This window comes from Gallus gallus, chromosome 2 (assembly GCF_016699485.2).
Source record: "Gallus gallus isolate bGalGal1 chromosome 2, bGalGal1.mat.broiler.GRCg7b, whole genome shotgun sequence".
Lineage (NCBI taxonomy): Eukaryota > Metazoa > Chordata > Aves > Galliformes > Phasianidae > Gallus > Gallus gallus.
In genome coordinates, this window is record NC_052533.1 from 48,440,337 (window position 1) to 48,462,158 (window position 21,822).

General features: G+C 41.9%; 1 protein-coding gene across 1 annotated transcript in view; it reads right to left on the reverse strand.

Moving 5' to 3' along the window:
• Positions 1 to 3,278: 3,278 nt before the first annotated feature.
• CCDC129 (coiled-coil domain containing 129) overlaps positions 3,279 to 21,822 on the reverse strand; it is a 39,861-nt gene continuing 21,317 nt past the window's right edge. Inside the window, exons 7-12 of the mRNA XM_046938140.1 lie at positions 15,982 to 16,064; positions 14,072 to 15,553; positions 10,566 to 10,690; positions 10,171 to 10,282; positions 9,517 to 9,861; positions 3,279 to 8,607 (exon numbers count right to left, since the gene is read on the reverse strand). Coding sequence (XP_046794096.1) covers positions 8,551 to 8,607; positions 9,517 to 9,861; positions 10,171 to 10,282; positions 10,566 to 10,690; positions 14,072 to 15,553; positions 15,982 to 16,064 — 2,204 coding nt within the window. The 3' untranslated portion in view covers positions 3,279 to 8,550. The remainder of the gene's footprint in view (positions 8,608 to 9,516; positions 9,862 to 10,170; positions 10,283 to 10,565; positions 10,691 to 14,071; positions 15,554 to 15,981; positions 16,065 to 21,822) is intronic.

Here is a 21,822-nt window from a genome sequence, read left to right on the forward strand (position 1 = left end):
AGCTTCCTAGCAAGACCAGCACATCCTCTTGCTTAAATATTCCCATGGAGATTCTCTGAGGTTCTCTTTGTGAGCTCTAGAGCTTTACCTGACAGGTTGGCAACAATACAAAGCACAAGAAAGACAGACTACAAGACAATATGTTATAAAACCAATGGAGGTCCTGTCGCAGAAGAATAAAAGAGTAAAGAAAAAAACTATAAACCAAGGGGAAAATAGTAACAGAAAAGTGTCTGCGTAGTCACACAGCACATGGGGAAAAATCATTTATCCATCTCCTGATCCCCGCCAGGATCTGAAAACTTACTCTGACCAGATGGTTTGCTGTTGTCTACCCCTGGGATTTCTTCAGCATGGATGTGTCTACATTCCTGTAGCTGCACAGGGCAAGTGTTGCCTGTAAATATCCCTGTCTTCCTTGTGGACCCACTCCCAGGAAAGACTGAACCACTCTCCTGGTGGTTGGTTTGGCTCACAAGCATGGCCCCTAGTATGTAGACAGCTGAGCAGTGCAGTCAATACACTGAAAGGAAGGGAAGCCATCCAGAGGCACCTGGACAGGCTGGAGAAGTGGGCCCATGAAAACCTAATGAGGTTCAATAAGGCCAAGTGCAGGGTGCTGCACTTGGGTCGGGGCAATCCCAGGTATTTATACAAATTGGGGGAAGATCTTGAGAGCAGCCCTGAAGAGAAGGACTTGGGGGTCCTGGTAAACAAGAAGCTGGACATGACCCAGCAGTGTGCGCTTGCAGCTTGGAAGGCCAACTGTGCTCTGGGCTGCATTAAAAAAGGGGTGGCCAGCAGGGAGAGGGAGGTGATTGTCCCCGTCTACTTGGCTCTTATGAGTCCCCAGCTGGAGTACTGCGCCCAGGCCTGGACCCGCAGTACAGGAAGGACGTGGAAGGACATGGAGCTCTTGGAGCAGGTCCAGAGGGGGGCCACTAAGATGATCAGAGGGCTGGAGCACCTCTCCTATGAGGAAAGATTGAGGGAACTGGGCTTGCTTAGCCTGGAGAAGAAAAGGCTCTGGGGAGACCTCATTGCGGCCTTCCAATACTTGAAGGAAGCATATAAACAGAAGGGGGAATGGCTGTTTACGAGGGTGGATAGTGATAGGACAAGAGGGATGGTTTTAAACTGGGACAGGGGAGGTTTAGGCTAGATATTAGGAGGAAGTTTTTCACAGAGGGTGGTGACACACTGGAACAGGTTGCCCAAGGAGGTTGTGAATGCCCCATCTCTGGAGGCATTCAAGGCCAGGCTGGATGTGGCTCTGGGCAGCCTGGTCTGGTGGCTGGCGACCCTGCACGTAGCAGGGGGGTAGAAACAAGATAATCATTGTGGTACTTTTCAACACAGGCCAGTCTATGATTCTATGATCTGCATTCAGCCACTCATCTGACTGACTCTTCATACCTCTTGCTGCTCTTCTTCCCAGTCCTCTCTGTTTCTCACTGTACCTTTCTCTTCATCCAAGTAAAAATAACCCATGGAAGAAGGAGGAGGCATAGTGTTGACAAAAGACATGGGACTATAATGAAGATAGGAGGGAGAGAGAGGTAGGTTGTCCAAAACAATTCCAGTGGCACTACAGAAATATTTATAATTGATTAAGACATGGATTTGGCAAGTGTTGGACCTTGAGAAGACTCAGAAGAGGAAAAAGGGCTTGAGATGTCTATGATAGTTCTGCTAAAAATTCAAAAGGACTCTTGGCTCTCTTCTTCCAGGATATTTCTGACAGAAGAGGGTAACAGCTTTAGACTCATCTCTTTCCTGTCAGATTAGAGAGTGGGAGCAGAATGAGTAGCTAGTAAAGTTGACTTTGTAAATTGAACCAGAGGATCTTTGGGATTTCAAACAACTTTGGAAAGAAACATTCACAGTTGAAAATTTGGAAACCTTATTTTTGGAATCTAGCTAGACTTGGGTAGAAATGATTAAGAGGATGGAGGAACTGTCTGAAGAGAAAAGACTAGAACTCTTCATTTGTGAAATGATAAGCTCCTTAGGGTTTACAGAATCAGCAGAGTGGTGGAAAAGATGAATGCAGACCTCTTATGCACCAAGCCCTGCAGTTGCAGCATTAGTGGGCATTGAACATATGTAAAAGATCAGTTCAAAACAGATAAAATATTTTGCACAGCAAGTAGTGAATTTTTGGAATTTGCTTTCATACAAAGCAGTGGAAGCTCATGGTAGGAAGGTGAAAAAAGGATTAGACGTTTATGGAGAAGTAGGCAGGACAGTCCTTCTTTGAGTGGGACGTTAAATGAGATGAGCTCATGAGATCTTTTTCAAGGTGTTCCTATGATTCCATAACACTAACGTAGTAGTGGAGATAGGCAGAAACATATACACTGATGTCCAGTATCCAACATTTCTGGCTGCTGGGGCCATGAGAGGAGAGCAGGCTGCAAAAAAGTAGTCAGGCTCCCCCCCCACACCCAAAAAAAAAAAAAAAAAAAAAAAAAAAATTGCAAGTTTCCCTGTCAAAGTTAGTGTCCTGTTGCAGATGGTTTAGTCCTGTAGCCCATTTCTTATGTTCTTAACCACTGGGTGGTGCATGAAGATCTTAGAGAGCCTTAAGCATATTACTCTTCTGTGTCTCGTTTCAGGTCTCTCATTTTCTTTACACTTGATTATCTGTAACTCTCCATGTCTCCTGGTGCCTGCCGCTTGTTTTCAGATTCCCCTGCCCTAGCCACAGCTGCATTTCCCTGCACTACTCACATGCACCTCAGCTACCTCTGGCCTGGGAGGCACTCAACCCTGCTGCTGCATGTAAGCAGTACCAATTGCTCTGTGGCGCTTGTCTCTGATGATGGACTTGTTAGGAAGCAGCTGGATAGAACTGACTAACCCCACAAAGCTACTGGATCATTTCCTAGAATTAAATGTCTTTGGCACTGGCTTCTTCAAATTCCTTACTCCATCTTACCTCTCCCTCCACCCCCGGCCACACATACGCATACTCAAGCCTCCATGGGTTAGCTTGCCAGGAAAACCAAGCTTAAGAAAGGCATCTCTTGCACATGCCTGGTCTGGTTTGGGGTGACTCAAGTGTCCTTGCTTCCACTTCTCTACTTATTAAATGGGACAAGTATATGAGGAGTCCAATCTATCCTGCTTTCAAGGTGTTCTGCTCTCATTAGAGTAATGCTAGATCTAGATCAGCTCTCCTGGTGCCATGAGTAACATTTCCCTGTTATTGCTATTCGTGGTAGATAAAAAAATCAAGGGCATTGGAGCCACTATGCAGGACATTACAGAAGTGTCACTGTAATAATAGATCTTAGTTTTCAAATAATTAGTGTTTTGTTTCTTTTTTTTTTTCTTCTTAAGTGATTCTAAGTATTCCCTTCTCCCTGTAATTTTCTTTCTGTCAGTAGCCTAGAAGAACCTCTGGGAAATCCAGGCAATCTTTAAAAACTTGAATCATCAGCAAGATAATACTTAACTGCAGACATTTTTTCCCCACACCTTGTTTCACAATAAGCTGCGATAGCTTGACTTGAGCTGTCTACTAGAATGGAAGCTCTCCTTTTTGTGAAAGCTGAATCCTACAGTCTTCTTTTTATAGAGTGGGAATTGACATAAAATGATTTCCCCAAAATTTGTACATTGAAATGGGATGAGGTATGGGAGTCTCGAGATGAGCACCGCAGTTTTCTTCACCATCCCTGTAGAAGAGGTCTCTCACCCTGCTCCATTTTGGGACCCCAGGCAGCATGCCATCCTTGGCAGATATTTTTACTGAAGTCTCCCTACTAAATACTTACAGTCATTCCTGGAGGCAGCTGGCCAAGAGAGCACAGAAGAAGGGGAATATTTCACCTCTGTGTGCATTTATAAAAGCTTTTTGCAGGTGACAGGATCGGAGGTTGCCAGCAGGAGGCAAGGGATACAAGTCTGTCAGCATCTTAAGGTGGGGCCCCAGAGAGCCTTCATGCTCCCTTGGGATAAAAGGTGGGGGAAAAACATCTCCTTAGCTCCAGACTTTCAGTCTCTTGTCCTTCTTACCTCCTCATTGTAAGCACTACTCTCTTAAAAGCCTTTTTTTTTTTTTTAATGGGAAAATTATAATTTCAGCATAATGCTGCCAGTGTTCTGCATTATTTGTCATGGTAATAAATGTTTTCCATGTTAAGGTTGAGTTGCCTCAATGGGATACACCTGTGTCCCTTACTAGCTGTGATCTGTGCTAATTGAATGAATGATGCGCCCAAGAAAAGACAATGGAAAAGAATGAAATGAAGATAGATGAATTCAAATGCACCTCTCTGGTGAAGTGAGAATAGTGTTGTTTCATGTTATTTTAATTTCTGGAAATCTCAGATTCTGAGCTTTCCCATTTCATAAGAAAATTGCCATTTTGTTCAGGCTTCAGCCTCTTTTGTCTGTATCCATTTCTACAAGGAAGGTCAAAACCTTGCTTCTGGAGAAAAGGGAGTTAAAACAGTCAACAGCTTTATAAAGTGACACCACAGCAGTTTCTTAAATACCAATGGATCTTATTGAAAGGCAGCTCATACAATTATTGCAGCAGCAAGCAGAGGTCCCAGCTGATATTGGGCCTCCACTGAGCCCAGCTCTTTATGAATGGGTTAGGAGGGGCTAACGTCTCAGTGAGAAATTTAAAAGAGAATAAGGACCACCCACTGAGTGAAGAAAAAGGCCTGGGTCATACAGGGAGCATGTGGTATAGCCAGGAATAAGACCCATAACTAGCTAGTAGCCCTGCAAGAGAAAGTCACTGGCATTAAGCAGCTCAGTTCCAATTGCTGGAGGTCAGTATTTGAGACTTTCTGTTCAAACACAAACTGCATTCCTGCAGGGGGACGATCATGTATCTGACACAGCATTCACCATGCAGTACGGGGACAGCAGACCCATTCTAGGCAGGTCTGGACGGTGTATCCAGAAGTCACCGCTACTGAAAGCGTCTGTGCCGTGTTATTGGGCTGTCACACTGCTCTCCTGAGCCTTGTCTTCTCCTAAAGTGGTGTCAAACCTACTTTGGACTTGAATTTGGAAGGGGCTCAGCTCCCAAGATACTTCTTTTCTTGGAGTCTGTTGGCAGCAGTGACAATCAGGCAACTGATGCATTAACATACCAGGGAGGCTCTAATGTTTATTCATGTGTCACTCTCAAGGGTTTATTGAATTGAAGCCTGGTAAAGCGACTAATGGGAGCCCTTGGCAGGGTACCTTAGATGGATTTCCTCATTATCTCTCTAGATTTTATACTCTAGCAAAATCAATATTAAAGCTGGTGCACAATGCAGCCTCTTTTAGCTTCAGGGTTTAAAGATTTATGGGGCATCAGGGAAAACCAATGAAGGCAAAAGACAATGACATAAGAAGTAAAATTCAAGTGACATGAATTGCTACTGAACCAGGGTGGGTGATTTTCTACCTTTGTTAGGGAATCTTTTTTTTTTTTTAATCTCCCCCTTCGCTATAACGTGCTTTGGTGAGGCAATATGTGGCCCCTGCACTCCAGAAACTGTTAACAGGGCAAAGGAAGCATTAAGCTCTTAATGGAATTAAAAGGACTTGAGGTGACAGTTTTAGGATCTGTGCAATCTAGGGATGCTGAAATAGGGCTGGAGAACTGGGAGAAGCAGCACCTCTGTAACACAGCAATGTCCATCCCTATACCCTATTGCCATTTCCATAGCATGTCTAACCGTGCAGCCTTAGCAATTCCATGAAACAGGGCCAGTGGTTCAGCCCATTGCAGTTGTGAGCACTAGAACTGGGAGGAAAAGTCTTTAGCTCAAGTACTGCTACTACTGCAATTTCTCCAACCATTATCATAGAATCATCAAATGGCCTGGGTTGAAAACGACTATAATGATCATCTAGTTTCAACCCCCCTGATATGTGCAGGGTCACCAACCACCAGACCAGACTGCCCAGAGCCACGTCCAGCCTGGCCTTGAATGCCTCCAGGGATGGGGCATCCACAACCTCCTTGGGCAACCTGTTCCAGTGTGTCACCACCCTCTGTGAAAAACTTCCTCCTAATATCTAACCTAAACCTCTCCTGTCCCAGTTTAAAACCATTCCCCCTTGTCCTATCACTATCCACCCTCCATTCTTTTTTTTTTTTTTTTTTTAACCCAGAAATCCTGCAGTGTCACAGGGTCAGTTTTCTTCAGATTTCAGATGCAAACTGCTCAGCACTGCTGCTTTTCACAAGCAGCGTGGCCTCCACCAAGATATGACCTGCTGCCTTGTAAGCCTGCAAGCTATGGTTCTCGCTAGCGAGCGCAATTATGTTACTCAATCAGATATGTTAATATTTCATTAATTTTGTGGAGTTATCTTTAAGATTCCCATCATATTTACTTATGACTGCCCTGAGGGGAAATAAAAGAATTTAAAAGGCTGGTAACACTGTGAGTGAAAGACAAAGCGGGCATGCATCTAGGTTGTTACGCTCACCAGCACTACTCCAGACTTTCCTGATCCCAAAACTATGGTGTTTTTTTCTTTCCCCCATCTTCAACAGCAGCATTAAGAAATTCAATCCAGATGTCCCTGCAACATGCTCAAAGGGGTTTTGAAGTTATGCTCTAGGATAAGTCAAAAGACTTTTCCCCTTTTCATTGCTTAGCATATTTTTTATTGCTATGAGGTTATAGCTTGACTGTTAAAAACACATGTACTTAAAGGGTTCTCTGTCTTTAAATCCAAGCCTAATCAAGGAAATAATGTATTTATGGATGTCAAAGTGTTGCATTTGGGGGAACCCTATTCCCCCGCAGCTTGCATGAGATTGTTTTACAATAAAATTGAAATGAGGAACTGGACTGCACATACATCTAGAAACTATTCAAACAGGAAAGTTTTGTTAACAGGGGTCAAATTCAGTCCTGATTGTGAACACAGATAGCAGATTTCAAATGGTATCAGAGGACTTGTGATCAAGAATAGCTGCCACCAACCAATACCACCACCTATTCACATAATGTGTATGGTATGGATACCTTATGCCTGTAAGACAGGCATACAGTGGCTGTAGCATTGCATCCATATTACAGCTTTTACTTAGCATGCTGCCTTGAAACACACAAAAAGAATCTTGTTTCATGGGAGGAATCACAACCCAAGTGCTGGTGAAGAAAGGAAGCTTCTTTGCCCTTTCTTCCAGGAGCCCTTTGGCACGGGCATCATTGTATATCCTTCACTGTACTGTTTATGTTCCTTCCTCTACAAACTGAAGTACGACGTCTACAAGTACAGTTCATAAGCTAATGGAGATGCAGGTTATTTTGGCCCTCTCTGCATGCTGCTTATTGTCAGGATAAATCCCAGCAGCTTCAAAGGAATTAGTCACAAATCTTGACATATAAACTCCTAACCATTCGATAGCATGGAAGCGATGCACAAATCCCATGTGGGGTTTCAAGAAAGGGGCAAATTTCAACCAGTAAAATTCATGGCCCAGCAGGCTGTGGAGGATCTTGTTGGTTCATGTGTTATGAACTTCTCTCCCCCAATCATTTTATTACCTTGAACATCTGTGGAAACATCGAGGTGCAGGAAGCCTCCAGGCTGCTCAGCATGTTTGACTCAATTTTCTCCTTGAACATGTGCAAATGCTACTTCTATTTGCACCTTCGCGGAGCTGTGATTTGCAACACCAAAGTCTAAATGACACCTAAGATCCCTCCAGAGCATTAAATAAACAAGCCGGTAGGGTGTCTCACAGTCTGGGAAGCGCTAAACTGAAATCAGGAGCACAAACTGCTTTGAAAATGAACTAGTTGGATTTCTTTGCTGTACTCCAAACCAGAGAGGTCTTTTTATTTTCTTTTTCCTTTTTTTTTTTTTTTCCCCTGCATGAATCCAGACTTCGCTCACTCCCCAGGAAACTAAACTAGGATTTTGATTCAAGTTTTATAATGTAGTAAATCCTGTGTTTCTAGTCTCATTTTATTTAATTAGATTTATGTGAAGCAAATATGGGAACGAATAGGACAGTCAGTAGATTATCCACAGTAACGTTTTGACAGCATGAGTGTTTAAGGTCTCGTACATTATTGGTAAGCTTCTGTTTTGGTACTGAGAGTAGATACAAAACTTACAAAATTAGTCAGAGGCAAATTAGGCTTTAGTAGCTAGTTAAAAGCTAGAAAGGGGCTTTGACTATGCAAGGTAGTCTGGGCTTGAGGATTGGTACTGGTTAAAGGACTGTATTAAGGTAATTGGCTGTAAGGAGAATGTCTTCTGGAAGTTCACAAGTTTCTTCTAAAAATAAGCTCTCTCCTTTTCCAAGCACTGCTCTACCCCAGATGATGGCCAAGAAGAATGTAGTAAGTTTTGCCATCACAGAATAGCAAAACACACAGTACCTCTCTTTGAGACATTCTGTAAAGGTGCCTATCTTTCTGGCCAATCATCCCATTGCAAATGAAATTACTGTGATCAGAACTCTCTATAACACAATGTTTTTGCTCATTTGTTTCTGAGATATACCATGTATTGAAGGAGAAAGGCCACAATTACTAGAAACAAAATCCATCAGTCTGTCATCCGTCAGTCTTTCCCTTCTGCTGAATCGTTACCTAAAGGATTTTGGAAAGATTTCTTCAACTGGAGGAAAAAAAATGAAAAAAAGTGTTATGTTGAGAAAATGACCAAGATTAATCTAAAAGGAAATGGGTACAAAAAATGACAAAACATCATATCAGATACTTCAGCTCCTTGCACCTATGGTTCCCATTCTTTGAATTTTTTGCAGAGGAATCTGATTCTGCTTGGTAATATCAATAGTAATATCAACTTAAATCAGGAAAACAGTATAAGATTGTAATGCAAAGCATTCTCTCTGATGGTGTTTACAGGAAAGTCATGCAGAATTAGACCCTAAGTTTTCACGTAAGAGAATGATCAGTCCTTTAAAAACTGCAACACATAGTTAGTTGGAAGAGACTATTAAAGTATAAGGCAGCAAAGAGATTTTCTGGAAATATTTTATACACAGAAAGGCAGGCAAACAATTTTTTTTTTTTTTATTACATTGTGTAATCAGATCACTTGGAAATGCTGACTTGAAATTTCTCTGGAGAAACAACAAGCCTTCCATTTCACTGCCTTTACTGCCCTTATAAAACCAGGTAATTGGCTCTGCAAATTGAAGCCATAAATTACTAATTTCACATGGTGGGTGAGGGTTGAATATACTAATTAGTCAAACATTGGCACCCAAAGTTCAAGCAAGCCAGGCATACTGCATGTACATATTTATATATTCTTCCCTCTGGAGCATTTGGGTCATTGCCACAGCTTAGAGAGAAATAACAAGGCAGGTGTGGTTCCAGCCTCTGCAGGGTGGCAGTGCCCCAAAGCACAGACTTCAGCCCTTGGGATGAACACAGTGCTGAGCAGGAAAGGACCATGATCTGAGCTGTGGCAATGAGGCACCACATAGGGTATCTGCATTGTGGCTCAGTGATCTCTACCACTTACAACCTTGAGGGTAAGACTAGAACAGCTCCTTACATTGTGTATAAAGGCCTTAAAGTCAGATTTTGCTTGAGGAGGTCCTTTTATTTCTTCTTTACTGATGGAGGGCTCCTGCAGATCCAGCATGGATGAATTTGGCTCAGGCACTGTCCTGGTGGGAAGCGGCGTTAAGGGTGCCCCTGGCTGCAGGGCAGAGAGAGAGCCTGCTGCTGTGGTGTTTTTGCTAGCAGCTCTTTGGGGTACCCTTTCTGAGCACCCACTTCTAGCACCAGCAGCATCTGGAAGTGCTTGTTTATTCTGGGCATTTCTTTCTCCCTTCCAATCAGAAAGTCCGAGCTCAGAAAACAGATGGGATTGTTCTACCAGTAATTGGTCCAGCTGCTGCAGAGAAAATAGAAGGAAAAGCATATTGCAGTAATAAAAATATAATAAAAGGAATCAAGCAGGACACACAAGAGTATATGAAGCATGCCTGCTCTTATGCTTGGTTTGAAGAAGACACGCAGTATTTGGCAAATGAGATATTGCCAGAAAACGAAGGAGAAAGGCCTAGAGGACATTTTATCCCTACAGATAAATATACTGTAAAATCTGCAAAAGGGCCTCTATCAGTGGACATTGTTTTCTGACCCTTTAATCCAGGCTTGTTAGGGAAGCTCTCCCACATGACCCAGGGCTTGTGCAGCGTACCATCAGGATGCCCTCCCCGACTTGGTAAGCTTTATCATTCAGACAGAGTTCCAGTTCTGCCATCTCCTGACGAACGGCTTGACGTAGGTGTTGCAGGTTTCTGCTTTCCTCTCTGTAGAGACAGCAATGAAAGCACACTTTAGTGAGCGGTGAACACTTTCTTCCTTAGCTCCACAAATACACCTATATCCCCCTTTGTTGCCATCTTGTTTTTACCCGTGGTCACAGAATAATTTGCAAAATAATGAATAACACAGTAATTTTCTCTTCCACTTGCATGATGTCCAGCTGCACCCCATCGATCAGCAAATCTACAGTAACACAAGTGACCAGACAGATCACACACACTGCTGCTGATGTTGGCTTTGGGTTTAAATGTGTGGGGCTGCTTTTACCTTCCTTCTTCTGGCATATAATTGGCAAACAATGCCTGTTGTTCTGTCAGGTGCTGTTCAATCTCATCCAGCTTCTCATGGAAGTGCTGGCAGGAGATCTTCATCAACTCTATTTCGTGACTACACTATGGAGAAAAGCAAGAAGACACTTTACGACTTTTCTTTGAACGCCTCTTTGTTCTTTGAACACACGTTGAGTGTGTTTGAAGCTGACAGCCCATAGGGCACGTGTCCTCTTCATATTTGCACAAGGACTATGAGCAGCTGCTGAAAAAGCCCAGATGGCCCTTCAAGTTTGCTCTGGGTGCACCATCTGCACCCCAGTTACTACCTCTTTCCTAAATCATGTAGGATGAAGTCTTGGTACTACTCAAGTCAATGGGAATTTTGTATTTGCCATTGAAGGGTAAATGGACTTTGATCAAAGATCTGACACAATGCTCAGTTCTGATATTATATTGTTGTCATATATTATCTTTCAGCAGTATGAGTTGCTATGGATAAGTGATAGATTAAATTACTATCCACTGGAATTTAGAAACTGTTTTGAAAAAGAGAAATAGGGGGAGTGAGAAGGAAATGGAGAGGAAAAATACGTAAGAACTATGAGAGGGACAAATGTCTTCCTGACAGATTGTAAGTGTTACACTGGTAATTTCTCACCAGTTTCCACTTAGAAAGCTAGAACTGGGTTTATCTAACCAAGTGCAGACATTTACTGCAACAGGTGTACATCCAAGTAAAGTAACAGAGCAATTGTTCTCATTCAAAAACAGACATCCTCATAAAGATGAGTTAGAGGATCTATGTCATATATGTGACCATTTTTCTTGACTGAGAGAAGGAATTTATTATGACTAATCAGCTGCATCTACTATGATGTAAACACTAGAAATGTCTCAAAGCAGGTGAGAACGTGAGAATGAGCAGCATTAGTATTTACAGAATTCTACCAAGACTCTCCTATTACTACCTTGGAGCACAGAAGTAATATAAGGACAACCCACTAGTAGTATCAAAACAAATCCTATTACCAGAGTCCATTGGTCTAGTTTTCTAGTTAGAGACTTTTCCTTGGCTTCTTATACCTTGTACAAGGAAACAGTGCAGACAGCATCATCCAAATTATTTTGGACACAATACCATCTGCCTTCTAAAGCTATGCTCCCCTATTACTCTGAAACTGGTCAGAGTGCAAGCAGGAATGTGAGACATTCCCATTTTAGCAGACTTTAGACTCTTGTGAACCGTAGGAAGACAGTGTAGGAACCTGCTCTCCAGTGTTGACCACTGTAACTGATAGAGAGCAAGAGGCATGTTTGAAAAGTGTGGCAATGCTTGATCTCTTTGGATCCGTGTGATCACCTTTTGATGATCTTTTTTATGTTTGCTAGCTTGAATGTGTTTCCCAGTCCCCAGAAGGCCTGAATCATGAGAAAGCTATCCCTGCTGGGGTCCAGCTTCAGTTAGAGGTCAAAAGATGCTCTCTGAGCATTTGAGAAAACTCTATCTCCATTTTAATGTAGCTCCTGTGTTAGGCACGCTCTTGATGTGTGTGACCCAGACCTAAACCCTCCCACAGTAGCAAATGAAATATTTAGCCTTAAAAGCTATGGGATAGCACCAGAAATTGCTCATCAGAGACTGGCAGTGGTTTGACAAGTCTGGCCCGGTGGCTGCAGCAAAGGTTCGCTCTCCTAAGTATCTGGTCCATGTGGACTGCAGCTGGTTCTCTTACTGGTACAGGTTTGGGCAACAGTCTCAAGCTCCACTGAGGCAGTCACATGTGTCAGGAGGACCTTCATGTTCAGTATTGGATGACTGTTCATCTTATGCCCAAGACCTCTCCATAATCTTTAATTTTAACCTCAGAAAGTCCCTAGCTGGGAGTGTGTGGGGTTTGAGTAAGCAGTGCCCACATGGTAACCAAAAATTCTTCAAGTCTGAGCAGAGTAAGGACTTCTGTCCATCAGAAAAGTATGCCTTAATGAGCTGGAAGAGCTCCAGTCCTTCACTTCTCTAAGCAGAAATCAATGAGCTACACATAAATTTCTAGATGGCTCCCTGAGGCTAACAGAAATCTAGAAATTACCATGCAAAAGATCCAAGAATCACATGAGGGCACATTTGGTAAAATGTTATGGATGAAGTAAGGACAGCTCCCCAGGACCTGACCCTTGAAGAATATTGCAGAGCACATGCTCACATGGATGTATTCAGAGCTCAGGCTCAGCAAGGATACAGGGGTGAATAGTTTTTCTTGGACCTGGACCCTGTTTAGGGTAAACCGAGTTTAAAATAGTGTACATTTGTGACTAATATTCAGTAAATTCACTCATTTATTGCATGGTGACTGGGATGCGGAGCCATACCCCTAAGAATGGATCTTGGGCACGTTTGTTCCCCCCACATTTCCTAGACCACATAGACTACATAAGAAAAAACACTACTAGCCCCCATTAGAAGAGTGACAGAACAGCAGTCAATGAGAGGTCTTCCCCATCCACCATAAGGTACTGACTCACTGCCATCTTGTGGCAACAGCAAGGTAACTAACAAAATGCATGCTTTTCCTGTACTGTTCAGAGACAAGACACTGCAGATGTATATATTCAGTGATGTGGCAGGAAAAAAAAAAAAGTTTCACTTTTTCAGACTTTTATGTAACCAATTTCTTCCTCAATATGTACAACAGTTCAAGTTTCATAACCTTATGATGTGGAAAAAGAAGTGAAAATAGAAACTCCTTCAAATTAGCAGGGATGTATGCTGCTCCTTTCCACATTTTTCTCAGGACAGAAGCCCTCCCCAGTTCCCTTCTTCCTCAACACACCCCGAGTCTTTCACAACTTTTGGGAACTCACAGGAATTCAGACCAAAGAAATAAAAATCTGGGCTTTTTATTGCAAAAGGTTGCCTTAACACAGCTCTAGATTTCATGGAAGCTTCCCATTCTCCCATGATGAAATGGCTTGAGGCACTGAGAACTTGCCATTCACTTTGATTTAAACCAGCCTGGCTTATGGATGTATCTGGGCATGCACAGTTTGTATTTAGCAAACACTATGCAATAGAACCTAAGGTAGATCCCAGTAAAAGGGGATTGCTTCTTGTATTTTCTGCAGTCCAGGAAGCTACTCAGTTGCTGTAATTCAGCTGATTCACTGGAAACCATTCAAACTCACTGAACCCCATGCTGTAAACCAGACCTTATCTCAGCTCTTCACTTAAACTGTAACTTTTATCATTCAGTTCGCAGTAACCATTTTAAGACTGAACTGAACATCATGAAAATAAGCAGTCCCACAAAACTGAAGGTATACACGTTTGCCACTTTCGTTCAGTAAGAAATGCTTTCTTCCTTCACTCAGAAGATTATATTCCCAATATATGTCTCACTAAATAAACAAGCATGAGAGGTGAGGAAAGGGAAAGGCATCTTGTGCACTTGGCACATGAGCATGTCAGCTGTGACTGTGCACAATTATTTGAAGGAATCTACTCACCAGAGGAAGATTTCTCATTGTGTTTTCCTGCAGAAACTTCAGTGTCCTCAAGAGCTGCAGCTTGTTGGCAGCCTGGTTTGAGCAGCAACACATGGGGCTGTGGGGAGAAACGGCCACAGGACATGTCCATAAGCAGCAGCAGCCATGGCAGCAGCAGTGGTGGCAGCAGGGATTGCCCTGTGCACCCATCATTCCAGAGGTTTCACTGCAACGGTGTGGCCTGTATTTACCAGAGAGCATGGTGTCTAGGGAGGCTGATTTTGTCAGGTGGCTATGGGGTGGGCAAAGCACGGGCAGCTGCCTGGTCTTCCTATTCTCTGCAGTTTGGCTGGGGGTGTCAGTGATCTGCTTCACACTGTCCTCTGAAGCCCCTGGGTCTGACCATATGGGACTAGCACCCTCAGAACAGTGTGCTACCACCTTGGACAGGTCCACATGGTCATCCCTAGCGAGGCTTTCAGTGCAAGGAACATTTTGTGTTGTGCACTTCACCATTGAGGTAAACTCCAGCCCTGAAGGCATCTGAACAGTAACAGATCTCATAGGAATGCGAGTCATTTCACAGTTTTGGACAGGGTCTCCTAGTTCTGGTTTGTTAGTGCCTAACATTTCCCTTGTGCCCCCTATCTGTTGGTCGTTGGGTGAACTTAACCCTGGCCCTTCTGTTTGGCACAGGGGAGGCCTGTGAGACACCTGTGAAGAGCAGCTTGGATTGGCACAGCCCTTACACAGAGTTTCTGGGAGCCCCCTTCTGGAGAAGCATCTTATTTTTTTTGCATCAGCACCCATTTTACGAAAGTTCTGCCTGTTTGTCTCCTCATTTACTGCAAGCAGGGCACCATTTTTGACGACCACTTCCACCCCCCACCGCCGTTCTTCACCACATTCTGTACAGTCTCTGTGGACATTTCTGTGACATGTGACTTCACTGTCCTTTTCCATCAGGCCTCTCTCACTTTCATCATCATCTCTGAGCTTGCTCTCAGTGATGAATACAGGGTTTGTATCACTCAATTCAGTGAAGGCTGCATTCATATTTTTATGTCCTGTACTGAAATGAAACTGACAATGAAATTTCAATGAGACAGGATCTCCTTCATCTTGAGTATCACCCTTAAAAGAAGGAGTATTCTCTTCTATGCAGTCCTCTTTTTCAAGATGCTGTCTTTCAGTTTTATACTCTTTCATGCCACATAATCTCTCTTGGACAAAACTCTGCAGCTCAGCATTACAGGCCTGATGCTCGCCATTTTCCGCAGTCAGCAGAAGGGAAATCTCTTCTCCTTGGTCTTTGCATGCTTTTGTTGGTCTAGATACAGCCACGATGCTTTCACAAGCTGTGATGAGGACTTCGCCAACACAATCACCTTGATTTTGTTGGAAATCTTGATTTAACAGAGGAAACTCTGTCGCATGTGACAGAGCTGTTTGTTGGTTGTACAGATCAGAAAAAATATTCATCTCTCTTGACAAAGATGCATTCTGGAGAAAAAAAAAAAAAGGAAAAGAAAGAAAAACAGAAAGAAGAAATAAATATAAAAGGAAAAAAAAAATGAAAGAGGAATTGAAATATCGTTGTTTTACAATCACAAACATTTGCCCATCATCATTTTGTCCTGGACATCTTTGCACATGAAGCCTCTTTAAACACATCTTTAAATACCAGCAAACCAAATAATCAAAAAATTATTGTCTCATTTCTTATCTAACCATGCATGGTGGAAGAGCTGGATAAAACTCTAAGAATGTTTCTTGCCTTCCGAGGTTCTCTAGGAGGATGAATCTGTGTCCATGAAGCTTTCATGACTCCATGATTTTATTTTATTTTTTATAATTTTTATGTTTTGTTACTTGTGCCAAGGTTACAGAGTTTTTCATAGACCCGCTGACTAATATTGTTGATTTCTTACTTGCAGTACGAAGGGTTCTGGCAGCTCCTCCATGAACCCACTGCTGTCTGACTGGCAGCTGCTTGTTCTCGTCACCATCATCTCTGCCGGGGAAAATAAAAGATGAGAAAAATTACAAAGAAAGCAAATAGCAGCACTTGGCCAAAGTAAACACAGAGCTAATCAGGGGCACTTCGAGTGTATTTTCATAGAAACATTCTTCACCCTGGTGCTGTTCCCCAGAAAGCTGCAGTATCACTATGACCAGAACAAATAACAACATGTGCTCAGGATAGCTACTGCTGATGATGCTCACTTATCTTCCAGTTTAATCATCAGCTGCAGATTTCATTTTCGATATATTTGCACAACATATGCAATGTAAGTAATCTATAAATAATCCAGCCATTTGTTTTCCTTCACTAAGCATGTTGTCTTTTGACAGTTGGTTGCTAGAACTGGCTCCTGCCAAGTCTCATGCAGCCCTGTATAATTTGAGTGGCTTCAACCAGGTGAATTCTGCAGGGAGAGGGAGCTGACCTAGCACCTCACTAGATCGGTTTGTCCTTACATTGAGGAACCTTCGTTGATTTTTGGTGGGATTCAGCAAGTAGAATAGTAACAAGTAGAAATGATGTAGAATTGCATGGTAAGACATAAAAGCAAAAGGAAGATATTCTAGATCTACTCCAGAGAAGACCTGTAATCCAGCACCAACATCATCTGGGTAAATTAGCTTTTACTTCAACATTTGCAACTAAATTATACACCATTAGCTATCCAATTTCATCAGTATAAGTGAATTCTCCTCAAAAGTGCAAATGCTAGAGGAAACTCACAGTTACCCAGTATATCCTGATTAACTCTCAGCCCTTGGATAACGCACATTTTCAGATAACATTTATGCTCATAGTGCCTTCATTCTCAGATAGCTGGCACAAAAACAGAACCAGAGTATGGGAAGCAAGCTTAGCGATTGTGCTAGAAAAGGAACAGGATGGAGGCAGACACTCTGGATACATCCCCTCTTCCTTCTTGCATACATAACTGCTACTGAGTCTTAACACTTTTTATTTTGTGGTTTTGTCCATGAAAATGTGACAATTCACCAGGCAGTTCTGAGACGTGAGCTATTAATTCTCCTTTGTGTGAACTGGAAAAACCCCAAAACATATCTATAAATAATGTTTTCACACATTAAGAAACTATGGACTTGATTAGATACATCTTGGGCAGAAATTGATGAAAATCATGCAATCTATTTGTAGACGGCAACTGCAAAACCAAAACCACATATTACCTTTTTTAAAAAGAATTACTTGCATTATCACTTGGTATCATGGTGGGTATCATCACCCACACATCAGTCACTTTTCCTATTTCAGATGAGAAATACATGGTTCCTATCTCACACATTACAAAATTCGCAATGAAGCTGCTGAAAAATGCCTGTTTTGTGGGTGGTCTCAAAACTCATCCTTGCAGTTTCCCACAAACAGCATCATGGTTCAGCTTATTCTCCAGGGACAATGCACTACACATTCTCTAAACTTTTTTTTAAAGCTGTTTCAATTACCCTTTGCATCTTTGCCAGCTGTTGCTTCCAGTGTGTCAGTCTGGCCTGTAGTTTTCCGAACATAAAGATGAAGAAATAAAGGCTTAGTAAAATTTTGAGAAGTAGAAATGCTTCAGCTGCTATAGTTTCAACCACTGAGAGGCTGAAAATATTGTCTCATGAGAGAAGGACCCTCCATGAAGGGATACGAGTGACTTTCAAGCTTTAAATCTGCAGACTTAGAAGACCATGCTGTCTGCTTATTTAGTGTTCCAAGGTACCTGTTTTAAGCCCAAGACACACACGTTGTGAAGGAATGCTCCTAGTAGGAAAACAACAACAACAACAAAAAAACAACAACCTTAAATGGAAGAGGAGTGTTGTTAGAATTCACCATCTGACTTGGTCAAAATCAGGTGGCTCCTTCCAGGTTTGGCCCACTCATTCCAATAACTGTAATGCATCTGCTTCAGCAGGACAGTCAGTTGTGTTCGTATATTGCAAACAACCACGTTTGTAGTTTCCTGCACTAGCTAGAGACCTAACCAAAGTATGTGATGGGGCACTCTGGACTGATATTTCATGGAAAACAAAAAGAAAAACTGGAAGAAATGTCTGCAGATCAAGTTTGCAGCACTACAATTAGACTACAGGAAGATCTCCGTGTGTTTCTCTCGACTTCTCCTGGAAGTAGGTATCATGTGCGTTCGGCTGTTATGGTTCTCACTGAATAAGCACCAAGGTTCAAACCACTCTGAAAGTCTGTATATGTATTTTAAAGTGGTTATATTATAGGATCTTATGACCCTTCTGAGAATTAACCTGGTTTCTACCGTTCTTGTGTAAGGAAAATAGAAAGTAATTTATAGTAGAAGCAGAACCATTCTAAGAACAGTTCACTCAAATCAGTGAAGGTGATTTCATGTTCATCTGAGTCAGGCATCTGATTTGCACCTACCTACATGATTGATGTGTAATAAACTAATACTTCTAGAGTAAAGGCTTAAATTCTCCATTTTTTCCATGTGAAGTGAGGTCTCTGAGGGTCTGTGCTGCGGATCTATTCCAAGTACATTCAGATGCCTGATTTAATCATTGCATCCCACACTGACATGTGAGAGCCTACCCAATGTGCTAGGCTATATCAAAGCTTCTCAGATTAACATAAGGAGTTTTTAATAGATGAGACAGAACACTTTATTGATAACCAGACAAAATTTCTGCGATTTCCTGGAAGTCTGAATTAAAACCAAGACTTAGTAAGAAAAAATACATCCCTCCAATGCAAGGTGAGGTGAAGAGCTTTGAATAAATTGTCAGAGTGCTTCCATGAGGACTTCAAGCTGAACAATACACTTCTAGGAGAAATAGCAGTGCTGTGCTGGGAAGGCAGGTCACGCTGTGGGCTGGGTCAGGACTAGATCGAAGTCAATGTCCTTTACAAATTGAAGCAGCTCAGTTACAATCTATTTAAATACAGTTTGGTTTAATGTCTGTATACCAGATTCAAGTAATCTTTGCATAATGGAAGACAGCATTTGTATACTGAGGAAACTGTCCTTTGGGTGAAGGCTGGGCCAGTCTCTCACTTCATTTCCACCCCGTGTCCCAAACAGGGATTGAGACTGAAAATTAGAGCATATCTAATGCCATCCTGTGGAGGAATAGAGTTTCCCTCTTTATAAAAGCTGCTAGTTTGCCAATGGTAACAGTACATTTTTTTTGGCAGGCTGTAGTACATGGTGAGGATAGCCATAGCTTGAATTTCTACTATGTCTAGATCTCCCAGGACCAATTCTTCTCCATACCATTTTTTCTGAACATGTTCAGGCTGGATGTTGTTGTTAGTATCTAAAGCACTGTCAGCATCATTTCACAGCAGCAGTTCTTTATTTTTAAATGAACTTCCAGCAACTGGGAGAGCATCTTTAGGAAGGATACAAATTGGCCAAAAAAACAGAGGGAAGGGTCAGCAAAATTTACATAAATATTCCTTCCACATTCAAATGTGGTCTTTTTTGTTTGCTTGGTTGGTTGGTTTGTTTGTTTTTTCATTTTTTAATTGAAAGGAGAAGGGTGAAAAAAATGGGTTAAATCACCTGAACGTTAAGCAAAACATGTTTTCATTTCTAGTCTACCCAAATCACATTTTTCCCCAATCATTTGGCTCATCCACTGAACCAAAATATTCATTATTCATGGAGCTCCATGCAGTTCTCCTAGTGTGTAGAGACACCCAAATCTGTAGAGATTCTGCAAATACATGCAGAGAATCACACAAAGGAAAGATAAAGTATGTTTGGAGAAGAAGTAGAGACGCAGACCAGTATTCAACTATGAGCTAAAAATTACAACTCTGGGCCTTGTGCGGAGAATACATCTGGCTATGCTGGAAAGCGGAAACCTGAGAATTGCCCCTAAAGACCTTGGTGAGGAAAACCTTGGCTCTTCGCCTTTTTGTGCTAATTGAACTGGGATAGTTCAGCTCCTGCATCCCATTTCTATTCTGCCTGAATTTTAAATAAAAATAGGTTAGAGGAACTTACTAATCAGGTTTCAGCTTCATTTTGTATCACATAAGAAAGTATATACCTTCCAGATCCCAAAGGCCCCACAGCTTTCCAGCCCTTTACTTGATCAATCCAAATTCATTAAGAGACTTTTTCTCTCTCCTTATTTGCATGCGGATAGAGTGGCTTCCATTTTCAGCATCTTTCAGTACTGGAACTTTCTGAAGCTCCTGGGCTCCTAGGTTTACCACTAATGAAAGAATATTCCCTAATTAGTAAAAAATAAGTGCTGAAGTGCAGTCCTGGGTTCCTCTGAATACTCTGCAGCTGGTTTTCTGTGGACTTGGCTGCAAATAATAAAACCTCTTTCTAGTTTCTGTCCAGGAGGATACTCACAACATGAAAAGATGCCATGAGAACTTCTGCACTGACTGTAAATAATCCATATTTTTTGCATGTCTACTGAATCAAATTAATGTTGATCGGTGCTCTCCAGTGTTTGTCTTCTACCTCATTTGATTACTTAGGGAATTACAGGCACAATAACTTTGAATGAAAGAGCATTTATGCTGATTTGAATTTTAAATTCACATATTAAAATTTCGGCTTCTCTTCCTGTCATAGGAAAAAGCAGGACGGCCAACTGCAGCCTAGCCATGTTGTTCAAATTCTTGTAATCATTTAAATATTGCTGGACCTTGATGTGGTTAAGCATTTCTAAAGCTATTTGTACATGGGACTAAAGAACAGACGTGCTACAGGGTAGTCAGGCATTTTGTGAAGAAAAAAGAAGTCTGAAGGGATTAGTCAGACTTTTTCACTACGCTATATAAGCAAAGGCACTTTGAAATCTCACATGGAACTCTCAAGCCACTAGCATCATTACAGCTTAAATACTCATGCTAAGTTCAGCAAGAAAACTAGGTTCAGGCTTAAGACTATGTGTAATGTTTCCATGCCCAGAGTTTAGTGCACACATGAATACCTCACTGATCGGGGCTTGAAAAATACTTGGATTCAGCAATAGTTGACACCAACAACAGCTGAATGGAAGAACCATTACAGTAAGAAATAGGTTGAATGAAGGTTACGCTGTGTCCACAGAAGTGCTAGAACTGAATAGACATTTTCTTACATCCCAGCCATTCTGTGTTTTGCTTCTCAAACACAGAGATCAAATACTAAAGCTGTTCAACAAAGCTGCTCAGCACTACAGATCCAGTGAGAGCAAGTGAGAGATACGATGGTTCTGATTCTCCAAAACACACTTAAAAAAAAAAAAAAAAAAAAAAAAGCAAGAATTTTGAAACGGAGTTTCAAAAATGTGTCTTTGAAAATACATGAATGTGCTTCCAAAATAGAAATGAGGTTGTTTTGGGTAACGAGTAGTATCCTTCCCATTTAGACACAATGCCCCTCCTACACTGCCCTACTGCATCTCAGAGAAGGACACTGTAGTAAGAGCTGACTGTGTGCTAGAGGAATATGTATGTCAGCTGCAAGGCACAGTTACAGGTGGTCTGGTCTTGCCATGAGAGAACTGCAGTAGCTTACTCCCCTCCCCTGCTACCCAGACAGGAGAGGCACCACTGATTTTAAGTATTATGCTCCTTTATATGGCTGCTAAGGTCTGATAAAACTCCACTGAAAATATGAATTTCTTATAAGGCACAAAGAACTCCTTTTGGTGACGTTTTCCAGCAAAGCAGATTTTCTGAAGCCCACTGGACCTTGTTGCACCAGAAGAAATTATTTTGTACAATTTTCAGCATTTTAGTTAAATAAATGTTGCTATTC